Source organism: Anastrepha obliqua, chromosome 3, assembly GCF_027943255.1.
Source record: "Anastrepha obliqua isolate idAnaObli1 chromosome 3, idAnaObli1_1.0, whole genome shotgun sequence".
NCBI lineage: Eukaryota > Metazoa > Arthropoda > Insecta > Diptera > Tephritidae > Anastrepha > Anastrepha obliqua.
In genome coordinates, this window is record NC_072894.1 from 31,200,677 (window position 1) to 31,219,477 (window position 18,801).

The 18,801-nt window shown below is 37.2% G+C and overlaps 2 protein-coding genes, 1 non-coding gene and 1 pseudogene across 3 annotated transcripts; all 4 read right to left on the bottom strand.

Annotated features, from left to right (window-relative positions):
• Window positions 1–5,299: 5,299 nt before the first annotated feature.
• Window positions 5,300–5,481, bottom strand: LOC129243342 (U2 spliceosomal RNA; annotated as a pseudogene).
• A 738-nt stretch (window positions 5,482–6,219) lies between these two features.
• Window positions 6,220–6,414, bottom strand: LOC129243176 (U2 spliceosomal RNA). Its single transcript, XR_008582257.1, has one exon. It is a non-coding gene; the product is annotated as a U2 spliceosomal RNA (small nuclear RNA).
• A 6,074-nt stretch (window positions 6,415–12,488) lies between these two features.
• LOC129241433 (uncharacterized) lies at window positions 12,489–13,834 on the bottom strand. The gene has a single exon (XM_054877734.1). It carries the CDS (start codon window positions 13,722–13,724, stop codon window positions 12,606–12,608), a length of 1,119 nt encoding a protein of 372 aa, XP_054733709.1. The 5' UTR covers window positions 13,725–13,834; the 3' UTR covers window positions 12,489–12,605.
• Window positions 13,835–17,323: 3,489 nt separating this feature from the next.
• On the bottom strand, window positions 17,324–18,625 carry LOC129241289 (uncharacterized). The gene has a single exon (XM_054877539.1). The coding sequence runs from the start codon at window positions 18,608–18,610 to the stop codon at window positions 17,465–17,467; it is 1,146 nt and encodes a 381-aa protein (XP_054733514.1). The 5' UTR covers window positions 18,611–18,625; the 3' UTR covers window positions 17,324–17,464.
• Window positions 18,626–18,801: the final 176 nt, after the last annotated feature.

Sequence of the window (18,801 nt, forward strand, 5' to 3'; positions counted from 1 at the left end):
TTCCTTTGATGCCTTTCTCTTTGACGTCATCAAATCCCCTGAGATTCCAACACTCAATGAGACTCTTATCTATTCAAAGCTTGTACTCGTATACGTTGCCCTTGTTTTTTGTTTTTTCTTCTTCTTGGTTTTCTCTTTTTACCACATCACTTAAATTTGATTTAAAGTACTTTTCTGTAAAACGCCGATAGAAAAGGTGCGCATTGCATACTGCACGGCGAAGGGTGGGAGATGTGTTGAGATACATACGACTGAGCAGGAAAGCATAGAATGGAAGAGGAGTGATGGCAGTGCAGAAGCAGCTGTCAAGTGCCGATAGACACGAGTGTTGCACGGCGAATTCGTATTTCCCTATGCAACGTTTAAGGCAACTAAAATGACTGAAAGTGTGCGTGGAGCTGTCTGCTAGAAGATTGGCAGAGTAGGTTTCAGCTGCTGGAGGAGACTTAAGACATTATGCAAATGCCACTTTTTACATACATACGCACATAAATATACCCCGGCAATGGGATGCACTCTTACACATAGAACTTAAGGTTTGCTGAAGGATTCTTTTGAAAATACATATGCGTTGGGATGTGATATGTGGGCAGAAATGGTTTTGAAACTACACTTTGTCATAGGGACTCAAAAAATTATTATTTATGGTATATGCGTTATTTTGAGCTTTGAATGCATTAATAAAGTACATAGTATGGACATTTAAAAAAAATTTTAAAAACCAAAACCATATTCGAGGAGTCAAACTACATAATATAGCAGTGAGCAAAGAAACATACTGGTAAGGTCGTGAAATCTAGAAAATTCTTTATTTAAATACGAGGCGTGGAAAAGCTGGATTTGGGTAGTGAAAAATTTTAGCATACAGAGAGTGAGCCCTTACAATGCGAGAGATGAGGTGTTGTATTACTTCCATTTGAAAGGAAAGTACGAATGTTCCAAGAGAAGTGGTGGAAAACCAAAACTTAGCGCTAGAGATGTTCGCGAATTCAAAAATTTTGCTATAAATAAATCAAATAGCCCTGCTTAAATTAAACACTATTAATTTGAAAGCTTCTACGCGTTGTGTGTAACAAATTTTGCCAGCGGATTCCAGTCTTGAAAAGGTAAATCGAGTACCATACGACACAGACAGGTCAGACGGCCATATTTCACCTGATTTTGTTTTGCAAAACGAACTGCCGTAAGACTTGTCAAAATTACGAAAAATATAGTAACTGTTGTAATGGCGCCACCTTATGTACTCTATTCGCCTTGTGTTTTATGTCCGGATCCAGCAGTTTGACGTTCAGCCGGTATTTCAAAAGTAGTGACTTTACTTTACTTTGCCACATTATTAAAAAGGTCGCAGATAGCTATGCGCCTTCAACTCAAATAGAATATTTTGTGTTGCTGCCTAACACGTAATTCGTAAATTGCTAATATTCTTTTATGGGCCTATACACTTCATGAATATGATAGCCCCGTCACAAAGGGTTCATCCTGTCCGTTGCGACAATGTATTTGACTGACAGCAAAATAGAATATGCGTACAGTCCAATCGTGATAGTCCGACACATACGGGATTATCAAATATTCCGGACTACCGAAGGTTCCATTTAATCAATGTTAATTCGAAAATTATGATCTAAATGCATAATGCAAAAATAATCTTTTTATTAATATCTCTTTTAGTGGGAGAACAAAAACGTAACTGCTAAACTTAAAAAAAAAATTACACGAAAAGACAGAAAAAAATCACATCAACACCGTCAGAAATCGCGAGAGAACTGGCGTAGTTCAAATTTAATGACAGATACGATTTGACCGGGAAACAAAACACAACCCCCCTCTCCTGCTCTGCTACGACTGATCAAAATAAAATAATGCCAATTGCATCCATAGACGTTATGAGGTTGTCGGATTACCGAACGTGTCGGATTAAGAAATGTCGGACTATCACGATTGTACTGTATTTTGTCGAAAGGACCACATACATGCCGTACGTCATGCCAGAATGCACAAAATGGGGAAACTTTCTACTTTTGCCGTACGGCGAAAATGAGAACTCTTTAAAAGAGAACAATTTTGTATCGCGCAAATTTTTATCGATAGTGTTTTTTATTATATCAAATTAAATGCAGAAAATAAATGGAATTTAAATGAATTGAGTCAATTCAAATTCTTTCTTATCTTTTCAATAAAAGCTTGAAAGATTAGTTTAGGCTTAACCAAGTTGCCCTGCGAAATGAATGTTAGCCCCAATCTCGAAGTTATGATCGCACTCGCGGCCTATGGCTACCACAAGTTCTATTAAATCTCATTTTCGCTTCAATAAGGAGTAGTTTTATAATATATTTCACAACCAATAAAAACCTGTTTATACACAATGAAATATAATATTTGCTTTCACGACAAGAACATCTGCTGCTTTTTTGTTCATATGCGGTGGCATACTTTCATGGTGGCACCACAGTACGTTTTACATGTCCCGTAAGTCAAATTGCGTTGCCGCAAAGGACGCAAAGGACCCATTGTGATAGCCCTATAAGACAGGGTTCATACAGGGTAACTTGTTGCTTGTTATGCTCGTGCTTTGTCAACACCCTTTCTATTCTCGTTCTTCGCAATGTTGTTTCTGACTGTAGATTTAGGAATTAGGGTATTCAGAATTTTCAAGAAATTGAATTTTTTTGCATTTCTGCATTTGCAGAATTTAGATTTTTTTAAGTATAATAACTTAAAAATATTGTGTAAAAATTTGAAGTGAATGCGACAAATACTTTTCGAGTTATTCAACAATGAACAAAGGGCGCTCGGGCGCTCCGGATTCGATAGCAAAACTAAATGCGTTTTTTTGATCACTGTAACTTCAAATTTATCTTGATTTTGTAAAACATAAAAATATGTGCCTGTTCGAAGGATTATTTTTCACAAATTTCGATTTTTCTTAAACAATTAACTGTCGGTTGTTTTCTCGAAAATCTGAAAAATATTTCCTAATTCCGTCATATTATTAATTTAAAAAAAAAAGGTTCGATTAGGCACCAGATTATCTATTCATAAAACTAATATCTCTTGTCCGATGGATTTTAGATGAATACCAAGGACTCGTGAGATGATCACCACAACGGACTTCTAGAGAAAGTAGCTCCACACAAACAGCGATAACTTTTGCAATTATTTATTTCTTTTTTTTTTTTAGTTTTGCTAAAGGTCATTTCCATTGTGACGGGTGTGACCGTGTAACTGACATTTTTCGTTATAATTTTAGAACTTAAAACTGTTACTTAAATTAAAGAACACTAATCCCTGCCATGTGAACATTAAAGTTGTTTGATACCAAGTACATACTGAAAATGCATCATTTCCGACCATAGCTGCCATTTGAAGACTGTGACGGGTATGACCTTACATATTTTAGCTTTCAACAAAACTTTACTTTCATTGAAGTTTTTGTAAAATTTCCCAATGAATGCGTATAGAAATGTTGGAGAAGCACATTGTTTGAAGTCTTTCTGGTTGTATGTCATACTTACTTTTCTAAAAAAATCATATTTTTCTTAAAAAAAAAGCTTAAAAAAATGGACGGGTGTGACCACTCTATGTGACGGGTGTGACCTAGTATGAAAATTCAAAAATTTTGCTGAACTAAAACTTTTTATTGAATCCAATTATGAATAAAAACACGTAAAATAACATTTCATTTTTTTATTCGCTATCATTGACATCACAATACTCTAGACCTGTATTTTTCAAGGAAATTTGTTTAAATTCAGATAAATAGGAATAGTAAGCATATACAGAGACCGCATCTGCTCTTTTAAAGGCATGCATTTTTTGAAGGTTCTTTATCATTTTAACGCTTTCCCATCTTTCGTTTAAGAAAGAACTATTCCGATCGATGCCGTCTTTTGATGCGTAAAAAACATTGATCTTATTCAATTTGTGTCTTGCAACAAGATATTAGATCTAACCCAGGCGCATGCTGTAAAAATAGGCAATTGTGGATGCTTCCAATGTGCACTTTGTATTTCGTCTTGGAAAAATATTGAAAAGTTTTCAGCGAAATCTACTTGCAGAACCACTTCGTTTTGGTTTGGTATCGCTTTCCTGTCTTTTAAATTGATCTAGATTTAATTGAAAAAGCTTCAAGAATTCTCCTACAGCTGCTTCCTTAGCAATTATATTCGTTTTTTATCTCTTGTTCTCTCTAAAGCCAAATGCAGTTCATATTTTTCTTTATTGTTTTTAAGTTTTTTCCTTTGTTCTCGCTTTCTGGTTTTCGAATCCATTAAAAAAACAAGCACTTCGCGTTTATGTGACGGGTGTGACCAAGTATTTTATATTACTGAATTGCCAAAACGCGAATAAAAAATTAGTAAAATGTCACCAAACTATTTACTACGCATACTTTGTTATCATTGCAAAGTATCAAGTGATTATAATGTACGGTACCAATTTACTTGAACTTTTTCAATTTTTAGTGGGACGAGTGTGACCGAAAATTTTAAAGTTTTAAAAAATCGATAAAAATTTTATTTTACAATGTACCATCTCGAAACTTTGAAAGAATCTAAACAATAGCATATTATATTCAAATATAACGTGGTTTTGTCAATAGTCATAAAGGAAGAACAAGAAAATGTAAAATAAAGACACATCGCAAAAAGAATTTAAACTCACTTTTCAGTATAGGCGAAGTTCACAGTGTTGCCAAACTTATTAAACTTAAGGCAAAAATATAGTTTTTGATTTTCCCATATATATTATTCTCTGGCAGACATTATTTGACTGAATTTAACTAAAAACAACTAAATTAATTGTTTTCTGCATAGGGCCGTTTTAGATGGAATTTACCTAAAGTCAAGTCGAAACATGATGTATTAATGCTAAGTTTTTATTTTTGTAAAATAAAGCAATTAACTAGCAAAAACAAAAAAAAAATACCAGTCTAACGGTTAGACGGGATAGAAGTGAAACCTTCCGTAAGACAAACTGAGAGAGAATAAGACGAAAGCAGCATTAGGAGCGGGATAATTATAGGTTCATTATAATATTGCTCTAAAGTTCATATTTTATTTTCTTCATTTTATTTTATTCATCCTCAATGTTTTCAATTTCAACAAATGATACGAGTGGCTTATGATAGATAAAATATGATACAAATGCTTTGGTTTCGATGTTGTCAAAAAAAATACCCAAACGGACCGAAGAAACAGACTTACAAATTTCTTCCATTTTCGTCTACTTGTATTCATATAAAAATTTATGTCTCTTCCCACCAAAGCTAAATGTATTTGTATATTTCTTCTTGTATTTATTCAAGGCCGAAATCCCGGCGGTACTGCCATACCGGGCTAACCCGTGGCAGAGGTGGAGCAAGCTCCTAAAACACTCCGCCCATTTCCAAAAATCAGTTTAACATTTGTTGTCCTCCGATGGAGGATCTATCAGATGTTAAACTACACTTTGATCTTAGCCATAAGGCCGAGAAGCGATAACCATACACAACCAACAAACTACCTAGTCATTACATTTTCTAATAAACCTTTTGAGAATTACACGCTCACAAAAATTAATGTACGAAATATTTATACCGATTCACTTAAACACGGCGAGCTGTTTGATTTCATGTTCGTGCCTGTGTATGTGCATTTGTGCGTTCATATCGCCACAGTGCATGACTACCAGTATTGGCTGAGCACAGTAAGAAAATGCATTCGAGCGTATATATGTATGTATGTACGTTAGTGTGTTTGTACGATTGTGCTCTGCGCTCAGCTTTTTGTCGATTTTACTGTGCGCTGCGCAGGTTAGGGTATTCTTGCAGAATATAAAGATGATTCACACACTGTCGACCGACTGGGTACAGTTGTCACAAGTGATGATATTTATAATTTTTATATGAAAAATCAAGGCGAATCTTTTGAAGGTGGTAGCAATAACACAGCTGATTTGTTATTTTTTTCTTCCGCCGTGTACAATTGGAGGTCAACAAAAAATTGAATTACGAAACGTTTTACTTAGCTTAGTGTATGAATTCACCTTGGAAAAAATTCAATTTTCTTCTATAATCAATTTTAATAAAAAAAAACTGTTTTCAATAAATAATCAGAAATGTCCTACAATGCAAATTTCAAAAAAAAAAAAAAATCCATTTTCGTCTACTTGTATTCATATAAAAATTTATGTCTCTTCCCACCAAAGCTAAATGTATTAGTATATCTCTTCTTGTATTTATTCACGGCCGAAATCCCGGCGGTACTGCAATACCGGGCCAACCCGTAGCAGAGGTGGAGAGCAATTCACTAAAACACTCCGCCCATTTCCAAAAATCAGTTTAACATTTGTTGTCCTCCGATGGAGGATCTATCAGATGTTAAGCTGATAAGAACAGATACCACACTACCTGGTCAATAGATTTTAAATAATAAACCTAATAAACCTTTTGAGAATTACACGCTCACAAAAATTATTTATATCAACATATAATATAACGCTTCGTAACTAAATAACTTTTAGGCCAGCATTGACAGCATGGCGCGGTAGCCGAGCGACTAACAATGTGAGCTTCCGACCCAAAATCCTTGGTTCGAATCACAAGAAAAAATAAAAGTTATTTTTATTTAGTTCGTCGCTACGTTTATATCAACATATAATATAACGCTTCGTAGCCAAGAGGGTCGCTTTTTCGTTTCACTTTTCCTCAAATCACTCCCAACGATTCTAAAGAAGTTTTCACTTCAAAAATATTATTGAAAATCATAATTTTTTCGGGCATCCGACTATCCCTAACCCCTTAAAAACTAAATAATTGCTAGCAACAGAGCTGCCCTGTGTGAACACGGTTTAGGCCGAATCCAAAATAGCGCGTCAGCTGTTTCCGTCCTGTGCTCGTAGGTGCTCGAATGAAGACTGGTCTTCCAGCACTTGGTTATTCCACGCCTTTCTTTTTGTGGTACCAATTCGCCTTGCTGAAGTGCCTTCCTTGAGAAAATGGAATTTACGGCTTAAAAAATGGAATTTACTGCACCACCCTAAGTAAAAGCAAAGGCATATTTCCATCATGTGAAGTACTGTTAATAGATATAGATGCATTTCGCACACAGCACAAAAAAGAGCTCGTGGTCGTTTCTACAATCTTACCAAGAAAACGTCTTTTTTAGGAATAGGACACTTTTGAAGTAAATGAGCGATATTTGCCTTTTTGTTTATCTTAGAAAGTTTACTTTGTTTAAAATAAAAATGTATATTATTTCAAATTTCGTGTAATTGGTTGTTTTTATCATTATTTTGAATCTCTTTATCACAAATCTATTTTTCCAAAAAATGAAAAAAATGTGTGGCGCTGTACCATAGTGAGTCGCGTCGCTCCACCGAAACCCGAATAAGTTGAAGGACAATAGACTCGTGTGTGCGTGCATATGTACTTATGTATAATTTGATAAGAGCAACTCCAGTTGAATTGCCTCTCAACTCCATTTGCATGTACGAGTACTTATAAGATGGTATATTTACTCGTATGTACATACATGTAAAAGTGTAACTGTGCTTAGAAGTAAGTTCGTTGCCGTACTAGCGGAGTTGCATGTCGTTAAGAGCTTTTAATGCGTTATCACATTTGCAAGGGAATTAACTTTAATAGTTCGGATAGTCTACTTTATTTTGCATATAATTAGAATAAATGGAAATGCAAATCTGTTTCAGTTAGATTAATACCGGTATACGTAATTGAGCATGGTTCATGAAAATCTAGTAAAATTAGAGCAAGTTTTAAGCGGACAAAAATCGGTTATATTAAAAAAAAAAAATTCCCCCACGCCAGCCATATTGAGTCTCGTTTGATTGTGTCGAATGAGGTTTAATTGACTTATATAGGCGGGTTGCCTGGCATATTTGTCGAGCACATTTGCTCATCAAAGCACAGCCTGTGAGCATGGGAATAGCTGAAAGCCTTTCATTAATGTGCTTGATGTGGTTCACTTTCAATAATCTATCGTTAAATGTCGTTATCTAAAATGACAGCACCACAACTAGTCCAGTCATTTGGTAAAAAAAAAGAGAGTTACCTGGAAAGTTTTCCGGGAGTTTTCAAACTAGGTAATTTTTATAGATTTTGGCATGCTCTTTTCGAATTTCAACTTGCCACCTTGTATCTGCGACTCCAGCGCCGCCATATTGAAAAAATGGTGCCTAAAAACAGTTTTTTTACAATATGTCCATTGCGACGCATTTAATGAGAAAAACATATGTATACAAAATTAAACTAGAGATAATTTCCTACTTTTTATGTAATAACGATTTTTTTGTAAAATCAATAGTTTTTGGCGTATGAACGCCACGACATACATCACCACGTTGTTTTGTATACATATAATATTTCTCTACAATAATCTTCTAAAGGGTTTTTCAATTGGCGCGGGTCGATTTTGGCGCTCTGTGGCAGCCAGTTATATTAGTTTTGGTGACATCGGCCAAATCTTTTGTTTATTATTCAATTGTTTATGCCAAATCATCATGGCAAGCTACACGATTGAACAGCACTTTCAAATGATAAAACTTTATTATCAAAATGAGTGTTCATTAACGCAAACGTTGCGCGTATTGCGTTCATTTTTCGGTAGACGTGGAGGCCCTTCAAAGTCGACTCTTCAACGTTTGGTGGCCAAATTTGAGACGACCGGGTCAGTAAACAATCAGCCAACACCCGGACGTTGAAGGAACGCAATATCAGCCGAGAACATTGCCGCGGTCCGTGAAAGTGTACAGCAGAACCCGAGGCAGTCTATTCCTCGCCGTGCACAAGAACTTGGCCTTTCGCAGACTTCAACTTGGCGAATTTTGCGTCGAGACTTGGGCCCGTACAAGATCCAACTGACTCAGGAGCTCAAAGTTGATGACCATAGAGAACGCCGTTTGTTCGCTGGCTGGGCTTCGAATCGTTTGGAAGAGAACCCCAGTTTTGGCCGAAAAATCATCTTTAGTGACGAGGCGCATTTTTGGACGAATGGCTGTGTTAACAAACAAAATTGCCGTATATGGGACGACACCAATCCACTCGAGGTTCACCAGGTCATAATGCATCCTCAAAAAGTTACCGTTTGGTGTGGATTTTGGGCCGGCGGCATCATTGGTCCGTACTTTTTTGAAAACGACGTTGGTGCAGCGGTCACCGTCAACAGCGAGCGCTACACAACGATGATGACCAATTTCTTATGGCCCATATTGAACCATATGGACTTAGACGACATGTGGTTCCAGCAGGACGGCGTTACGTGCCCCACAGCAAACGCCACGATTGACATTCTGCATGAACGAATTGAGGGTAAGGTTATCTCTCGCAGGGGTGATGTGAATTGACCACCAAGGTCATGCGATTTGACCCCGCTAGACTTTTTCCTGTGGGGTTTCATGAAGTCTCAGGTCTATGTAAATAAACCACAATCGACCGATGCTCTAAAGGTGAACATAACACAGGCCATCGCTCAAATTCAGCCGGATCTATGCGGAAGAGTCATTGAAAATTGGACCGCTCGGATCCGTTCCACCGTAAGAAGCCGAAGCGGGCATTTGAATGATGTCATATTCCACACTTAATGGCAAATATGCGCTTTTCAAATAAAAAATAATTTTGTCAATAACTCACACACAGCTTGTTTTATTCCATTTCAACACCTACCCACCGTTATTGAAAAACCCTATACTTATACTTACTATAGCAGGTTTTAGAAAAGCAGGTATAAGGGTAATGTGTCGCCTTTGTTGAAGGGTCCCTTTCTCTCTCGACCTTCAACGAAACATCTGTCGGTAGAACTGAAGAGAAGTATCTAGCTTAGACTGAATCTTCAGTATACGTCTAGTGTAGTTTGTGTTTTTAAAGACATGGCTTCTGATGAAAGAAATTGTTTTAGTTGTGATAATCCATTATTAGAAAATGAAACAATTGAAGTGAAGGAAAAAGGATTGTAGAGTTTTCGTAAATCAAGTGTTAAACGAAATGCAGATGACGAGTTTTCAGTCTGCGACGTCTTGATCGGTGCCCAAGACGAACTCGCAACGCCTGGTCCATCAGGAAGGGTAAAACGCAGGAGATTGCACTAAATTTTCGAAAGTGTGCATCACATGGGCATTAGGCTTACAGGGGACACCACGTTAAAAAAGACGTGCCGCTTACTCTACCTCCAGGTGGTGTGGAAATGAGATTTTTTGGAAAACGCATATTAAAATTTACTTTGTGGCGCTCATACACCAAAAACTATTGATTTTACAAAAAAATCTTAATAACATAAAATTTAGGAAATGATCTCTAGTTTAATTTGGTTTTTAAGCGACATTTTTTCAATATGGCGACGCTAGCATCCCAGATACGTCGTGGCAAAGTTGAAATTCGAAAAGAGCATCCCAAAATCTTAAAAAATTATCCAGTTTCAAAACTTCCGCAAACCTTTCCAGGTCAAACTATCAGATGACTGGACTAAGCCCGCTGGCTATTTTTGGAAATAATTCCATTAAAAGGTAAATAGCATAAACTTAAAGATGGTTAGAAGAGGTGCCGCTTCTTAAGTACACAGAGCTTAAACGGATTAATTTACTTATATTAAATAACATAGATTTTTTACTTTTATGGTATATGGAGCATACAATTCTTACAGCTGTTTTAAGAACGTGAAATTTATTTTGTATGCTGATGGGGATACTTAGGAGATAATCTGCACCGAAGTATGCACCTCTTTTCTTCACCGACGGTTCCAAGATGGAATTAGGAGTCGGAGCAGGGGTTTTCTCTAAATCAGCCAATTTATCTACCTCCTTTAAACTGCCGAACACTGCTAGTGTTTTTCAAGCAGAAGTCTTTGCGATATTGCAGGCATGAAAAAAGCTTAAAGAACGCGGGAGCGAGGGAGATATTAACATTTTCTCCGATAGTCAAGCCGCGACTAAGGCTCTGACGACGCCATGGTGCAGCACGAAATTAGTAAATTCCTGTAAGGAGAAAATCAAATCTCTTGGGTGTGCAGGTAACATTTCTGTGATATGGTTAATTATGTAAAAAAATTTCAATCGGCATAAAGTAGTTTTACTTTTCCATTTTTTTCACAAGTTCACCTGTTCAGCTGACGTGCTTTCCCCCTCTACCGCGCAGCTGACTATTTGTTTTTTATTCTACTAAATGTCAACAATACATGAAAAAAGTTTCAGCCGGTATAAAATGAGTTGGTAGACATTTTTTCGACACGTTTCGTACCCTCCCACAATCAAACCCACTGCGGGTGCGCCACTGACGTTCACTTTCGTTATTTAGGAAAGCTAAATCACAAGTGTAGTCAAGAATTTAACAGTATAAAAACGCAGTCCAAAATCGACCCCTGTCTACCGGACTATTAACTGAGATTAGCCCTGCAATTACGAACGATGCGTCGACAGAAATTGTGCGGAAGCCGCAGATGCCTTCTTCACAGCGTACTCTAGCTGCGTTACGGGGTCATAGACGTCAACCAAGGTTAGATCCTATTCACAATTTCGCTGGCGATCCTCTCAATTTGATAGATGTGTTTTGTAACTATTCCCACAGCGATATCATCCGCTAATCCAATGACTTTCGTTCTGGGAGCATATCTAATCGAAGTACCAAGTCTTACATAACATTCCTAGTAGTAGGCCTAGAACTGATCCTTGGGGGACCACTGCTGTTACATTGTACTCCGCAATGCCTTTGTCGCTTGTAAACCTGAGTTTATGGTCCGAAAAATAGCTTCCAGTCATTCTGTTAATATAGCTAGGAGCCCCTGCTTTTATGAGGGCTTCTGAATACGCCGGCAGCTTCTGTTGGTTTCTGCTGCTAATTCCACCACGCATTTGACTGCATCCACTATTGAGCGGGATCTCCTGAAGTCGAACTGGTACATGGACCGTATACCTTTATCTTCTGAAGTCAGCAAACCATCCTTTTTTTGTTTTTGATGGCGCGTAGTCCCCATAACACGGCATTGCTTCGCTTGTACAGTATTTTTGCCCATCAAGAAGCAGTGTAAAATTAAAACACGAAATTCTTTTTGATCCAAATCCGTTTTGAAAATAACTAGCGAACTAATGAATAGAATAACTTGGAGTTTTAACAGCGGACTTTCTAGGATTAGTACTAACTGAAAAAGAGGTGAATGCAATAAAACTAGAGCCATCTATGCGTTAGGCTTCGGGCTTTTCAGCCCATGTGTTACCTGCAAATAAATAAATATACAAAAAAAAAACACAAATTCTGTGAAAAAGGACCTTTTTTCAATTTCTAAATAGCTTTATGACATAAACGACTGAAAAATAATTTGCTATATCGCCACCACGAGAACGTTTGAGCTCATCGTGCCGGAGCACTAATTTTTAGCAAATGCTTTCGAAGCATTCGAAGCTAATTAATGCGGACCAATGTCTTCAAAACGCCAACCCAAAGAAGTTTTGTGTCACAGTCACAGGCGAAGCAAAATTATTATACATATTTATTTTGCCTTTTTTATAATAAATTTATATTTTGATTTCTTTCCAAATTTACGATAAAATAATTTTTCTCATTACTTAAAAAGTTGTAAATTCATGTCTAGTATGTCTAAAATATTGTTTGCTCAACCCTTTTATGCCTTGCGGTAATATATACCATTAGTACCCTGAAATACCTCCAAGTGATCGGAAATCAAGTTGCATGATTTGCTCATTTCCTTACTGATCTTGGCTTCCTCTATGCGTTTCAGCTCATCTAATTGTTTCTGCTCTTCTGATCTCGCAAAACATAGTCCCCCAGTTTGAGCACTTTTGCGCTTTTTGTTTTCCTCTGTATCACACCTACGCTCTGAAGCAATTAATATGGGTCGTTGCGTGCAGGTAAGCTTGCCTGTACATGACAAACATGTCCCACTTTTGACTGAGAATTCTTCAGACTTGGAACAGCTTGAAGATTTGCTTAGTATCTTGCAAACATTGCGAATTTTTTCCGTCTCATTTTCTATGTACTTTCTGAGTGCAGGCAAAACCACTTTGTCCATCTTTCCATCGATCATGTCTTGCAGCTCTGCCATGGCACGCGTGAATGATTGCTTTTCGATGACAATAACTTCAGTAAATTTTTCGATTTCTTTGGCCAACGCTTCTATATAAGCCAAACGCTCACATTTCTCCGCGTAACGCCGTTGATAATCCAATAAGTCGACGTGCATCACCTCTACACGTTTTCTCATATCAATAATTGGCCCGATGAGGGGCTCCTCAATAATTTGCTTACACTTCTTTATGAAATTAGAATCATTTAGAAGTTTGCAAAATAATTCATTTGACGGCTCGAGCATTTCGCAAAACGTCTCACACGGTCCGCTATACTCCTCCCAATTCCTACTTGCAGACACCTCCTGACGCTTGGAATTGCACTTATGGACATACTCAATATGTTGTTCTAGCTGATCTGCAAACTTCATTTGCCGTTCTTCCAAGCGTGCCAACTTCTTCAATTTGTCCGAAATCACTTCGATTTTCTCAACTTTAAATGGCAATGGTGATATTCTGCTCTTGTGTAAAATTGATTGCAAACACGCACCATCCAGACCATCTAATTGCATCTTTTCGTATTGACAGTCGAGTTTTTTCAGCAGTATATCGAAAAAGCTATGCAGAATCGATAGATTGATACTCGAAATTTTCGGTGTGCCCAAAGCCAATTGCAGCATTTGCTCCAATGTCACTTCGATATGAGTTGTGGTCATTTTGAGTTTACCAACAACTATGATTGGATATGTAGAAACTGTCAACCTCTGAAAAAAATGCTTCAAAAAGATATACAAATGTTTGCGCCCGTTGCAAGTCTCAAATGTGTTTTTTTGAGGGAACTTTGTTTTTATTATTCGAAGTCATGTTTGGCATATTGGCATATCAAGTCAAGTAATATGAGAAAAAAGGAGTCAGTACAAAAAAAGAGTGCTTCAGATATTCCTCTGCACTACATAACGAAAATATGTTATTTGCTACACCCGTTTTAGGGTGTACCGCTGAACTGCTTCTCTTATTTGTGGTGTGCAACAGTTTTATGCCGCCAGAAATACAACCGGAGGTTTCTCATTGGCTGCCAAGAGGCGCGTCCGCTAATAGAAAAAACCTTTTCTACCATTTGGGGTTTCAAACTCGGGCACTACTGATTGGTAGCGACGCACGTACACATTCAACCATGGCAGCCGCCAGCGGCAGAAGTAGAGAAAAGATAAAGATGACTGAATGCAGATGCAAATTAATAATTAGCAAGCAAAAAAATACCTAGATGTTTATAAGATTTATAATTGATTATTAATTTATTAGTAGAATTTCATGATTTTGTGATGATTTCTTATGTATGTAGGAGATCGGTTCACTAAGTACCCGTGTTTGAAGGCAGAGGGCGTTCCTGACGGAAGTTGCTGTTAGCATTGTGTTCCGCCATCTATAAAACGACGGCAAAACAACGTTTAGACTGATTGACAGGTTAGTTTGAATTTGCCAGCTCTTCGAGTAAGACGAGTTGCGTGATTTTCACTAAGATGGAAAAAGAGCAGCCACGAGGCTAATATTCGGTAATTCGCTTTCTGTTTTTGAATGAGAAAAAATGCGAGGAGTTAAAAGTAAAGTTGGGCACTGCCTATGGGGACTCTTCGCCATCTATGACCACAGTTAGGTATGGGTTCAACGAATTTAAACGAGGGCGAACATCCGTTTTTGATGCGGACCGACCAGAATGCCCGGCAGATGTGGTTACGGAGAAAACCATTCAAAAAGTCCATGACATGATTCTCGCTGATCGACGAATAAAAATGCGCGAAGTAACAGAGGCCATAGGTGTGACAACCGAAATGGCAATTCAAATTTTATATGATAAGTTGGCGATGGAAAAATTGTCGGCCTAATGGGTGCCGCGATTGCTCACAAGCAACAGCAAGCCGATGTGCCTGTTAACTTCGAAGCAGTGTTTGGCGCAATTTAAGCGAGATTCGAAGGAACTTTGTGCCGAGCTGTCACTGTAGATGAAACCTGGGTTCATCATTACACACCAGAAGCTAACCAGCACTCAAAACAATGGATTTCCCACCGTGGATCTGCCCCAATTCAGGCGAAGAGAGCCCCAACGGCCCGGAAAGGTCATGGCGTATATTTTTTGGGATGCGAACGGGGTCATCCTCATGGATTTTTTAGAAAAAGGAAGAACGATCTCTGGATAATACTACAGTGAGTTAGTGGACCGTTTTCACAAAAAATTGAAGAAGACACGGACGCATTTGGCGAAAATGCAATTTCACGAATGCAATGAAGGAGCTTTTTCATGGCAGAAATACACTCGGAGGTTTGCCATTGCCTTCAGAGGGGCGACCGCTATTAATTCAAAATGTTTTTCTTAATTTTGGTGCTTCACCGAGATTCGAACCAACATTCTCTCTGTGAATTCCAAATGGTAGTCAGGCACTGGCTTATTAAAAGGTAAATTTTGCTGGAATTTTCCTTAAAGGGGGCAGCTCCTCCAGACAACAATTTTTTCAATCTTTTTTTGCGAAAATCTGAAAGTATTTATTATCGTAAAATAAACTACATATTAATATTAATGCTTAAATAAATACAAAAAAAAATAAAAATAAAAAAATGGCAGCGCCATAGCTGCTCAAACGAGACTCCTTTAATTTGCGCCGTGGAATGTACAGCCTCTTATAATCAACTGAAATCAATCAGACGAAAAGTTTTCATTAAAATGAGTAATTCCGCGTTGCACTCATCTATTTTTAATTAAAAAAAGGAAATTTCAAGTGAAAAAGAAAAAAATTACACTTTTTTACAAACAAATTGATCAAAACAATATTTTTAGCGATATTTAATATAACTTTTGAGGTACATACAAAGCCCAATACGTTAAGCAATATCCCTGCAGATTTTTAAGTTGATATCTTGATTACTTTTTGAGTTATATCCGACAACGCCGAAAAAACGTATTTCGAGAAAAAACGCGATAAAAGTTTTCGTTCGACGCTCATCACTTCACTGACTTTATACCGACTTTTTAGACTAACTATTAAGCTTAAAACATTGAAAAGATATTCTTTAAATTGTAAATGAATTTTTAAAGCAAAAAAAAAGAACAAACAATGGAAAATTGCAAAGTGATGGAGGAGCTGCCCCTCCTAATTTAATAATATACGTTTATTGCTAGTATTGGGCACACAGTTTATTACGTATGGAATAATGTTTTCCCAGGACACTGTGTTTTTTCGGGTGCTATAAAAAAAAATAAAAAATATAATATACCATCCATTTTTTAATAAAATATTTCTTAATGTTTTTAAAAACATAAAAAAATTAAAAATCTCAAAAAACGAAAATTTCAAAAAGTTATAAGTTGTTGAAGTGGGGGATTAACAAAAAATGGCGCACCACACCTACCACGGTTGCAAGCGTTCTAATAATCCGAAACAAAAAAATAAAAAAGGTTATTAATCATGATGAATGCTGCTATCGTACTCACTACAAAAAAGTCGAAAAAAAATTTGTTTGGCAAAATTACGGCTGCCCGAAAAAATGATAAATTTATTTACCACTTTTTGTTATAATATATTACTTTTCGGAATTTTTAAAAAATAGTAATAATTTTTATTTGGTCTTTAATAATATTAGCACGATAGATATATAATGCCATGAAAAAGCTCCTCATAAAAATATCTGCCGTTAGGAGTCGGGTTGAAACTGTAGGTCCCTCCATTTGTGGAACAACATCAAGACGCACACCACAAATAGGAGGAGGAGCTCGGCCAAACACCCAAAAAGGGTGTACGCGCCAATATAGATATATAATTATATTGAGATATATATATATATTGAGAAGGCTCGGTTAGGTAGAACCTGAGAAATCAAGGTAAACATTTTGAAATATAAAGTTTCGAAAAAAACGCGTTTAAAGTTTAGGGTGCAATTACACCCTGCGGCGTTCCAGCCAAGCCAGTTTAGAAGTCGTGACACTAAAATAGCTATATCTCTGGAAATAATTAAAATTTTAACAAATCGTTTTAAGCACATATTCTTGAAAGGTTAAGCTTTCAGAATGTAAAAAAAACGATGTTTTCCAATTTCTTCACTAGAATACCACCCCCTTAAGAAAATAAAGGAAAATAGTAGATTGTGCGTGGTATGGGTGTATGTTTTCTGTGGTGACGCGGCTGTTCTATGTTGGTAAGCTCTTGTGGTGCATAGACAGGCTGAGATGGCGCAGTCGCCACATAGATATATCTGTGCCTATCCAGATTCCTTGTAATACCCTCGAGCACGAGTGGACGCGCATATGAAAATGTAGAAACAGAAATGCTTTCTTTCCTATAGGATTCCCAAAACCATAGAAAAAATTTCATTTATTAAAATAAATTTGTGAAATATGTACATATACAAAGAGCTTTGAAACAGTTTCCTCTAACTACTACAGTGCCAATATTCTCAATTTTACTGCTCAACCCTTGCGATACAGCAGTCCATCGGTGCCCTCTAAAAACTCATACTTCTCATGGCATGTTAATGTGCAATCATCTATTGAAACAACAGTTGCAGTTGCGGCTCCAGCATCAATGTTTTCTTTCGTAATCAGCGTAGGAACTACATTCGCAACATCCATTTTCTTTGCCTCTTCTTTCTCTGTCTTGCATTCGCATACTCGCGGCAGATGTGTTGGTTTGAAAGCATGTGCATCTGGTAACATACCAGTTGGATGAACTCCTCTCTGGATGCATACATTTCGATCACCGCATGATAGACAACGCACTCCGGTGGTGATAGTGCCTGGATATTTTGGGCAGTCCACTGCATATTTCACGCCTTTTACGTGTCTATCGATATGTTTGAAGTTGAGCATGACGTAACGCTTCAGTGCAGGAATTTGTATTTTATCCAATTTGAAGTCTAAGATGTCCTGAATTTCCTCCATCGCACCTAAGAACGTATAGTTATGTAGCTCGATTTCCGCTCGTACCTTTTCAACCGCTAGCAGACTAGCTTCAATCAATGCGAATTTCTCCACTTTCTCTGCGACATTTGCTATTAACGTATTCATGTCTTCATTGAGCGCTGATATTTCTTGCTCAAATTGAAATAGGTTCAAAACCATGGGTTCAGCGAGACGACGTTGTAGCTTTTTGAGAAAATCAATATTGCTAGTTAGATAGCAAGCGATCTGTTGATCTTCTTCACAAGCAATACACCGACTCCCTTCCAAATCTTTCATTTTTTCCCAGTCCTTGATATCAAATTTCATTTGCGGCAATTGATTGAATTTTCTTGCGGTATTTATATGATCATTGAGCTTGATCTGCAATTCGTCTACGGACTTTTCTAGCTCGACGATATTATTTAATTCGGGAGCAATAATAGTCACTTGCTTATCGTCAAAATTAATCGGTGTTGATTTAGATTTATTTAACAATTCTGCCAAACAATCAGATTCCACGCCGCAAATGGAAACTGTATCATTCTGACAACCAATTTTTTTGAGAACCACATCGACTAGACTATGCAGAACGTGGACACTCGTGCTCGTCAACTCTGGCGCGCCCAACGCGATTTTAGTAATCTCCTCTAACGTAAATTGGGCCTTTGGCGCCATTTGGTAGCACTACTGAAATATTTCTGTTGGCGCGTGTGAGTATTTACTTTAATTTTTTAAATTTGGAGTGAATGATACATTCAAATATTTGATTATTGACTTTTCCAAAGTGTATTGAATCAAAGTGAAATAAATAACTGATTTATGCCCACTTAGATTTCTTTAACTACGACTACCGAGCGACAGAAGCT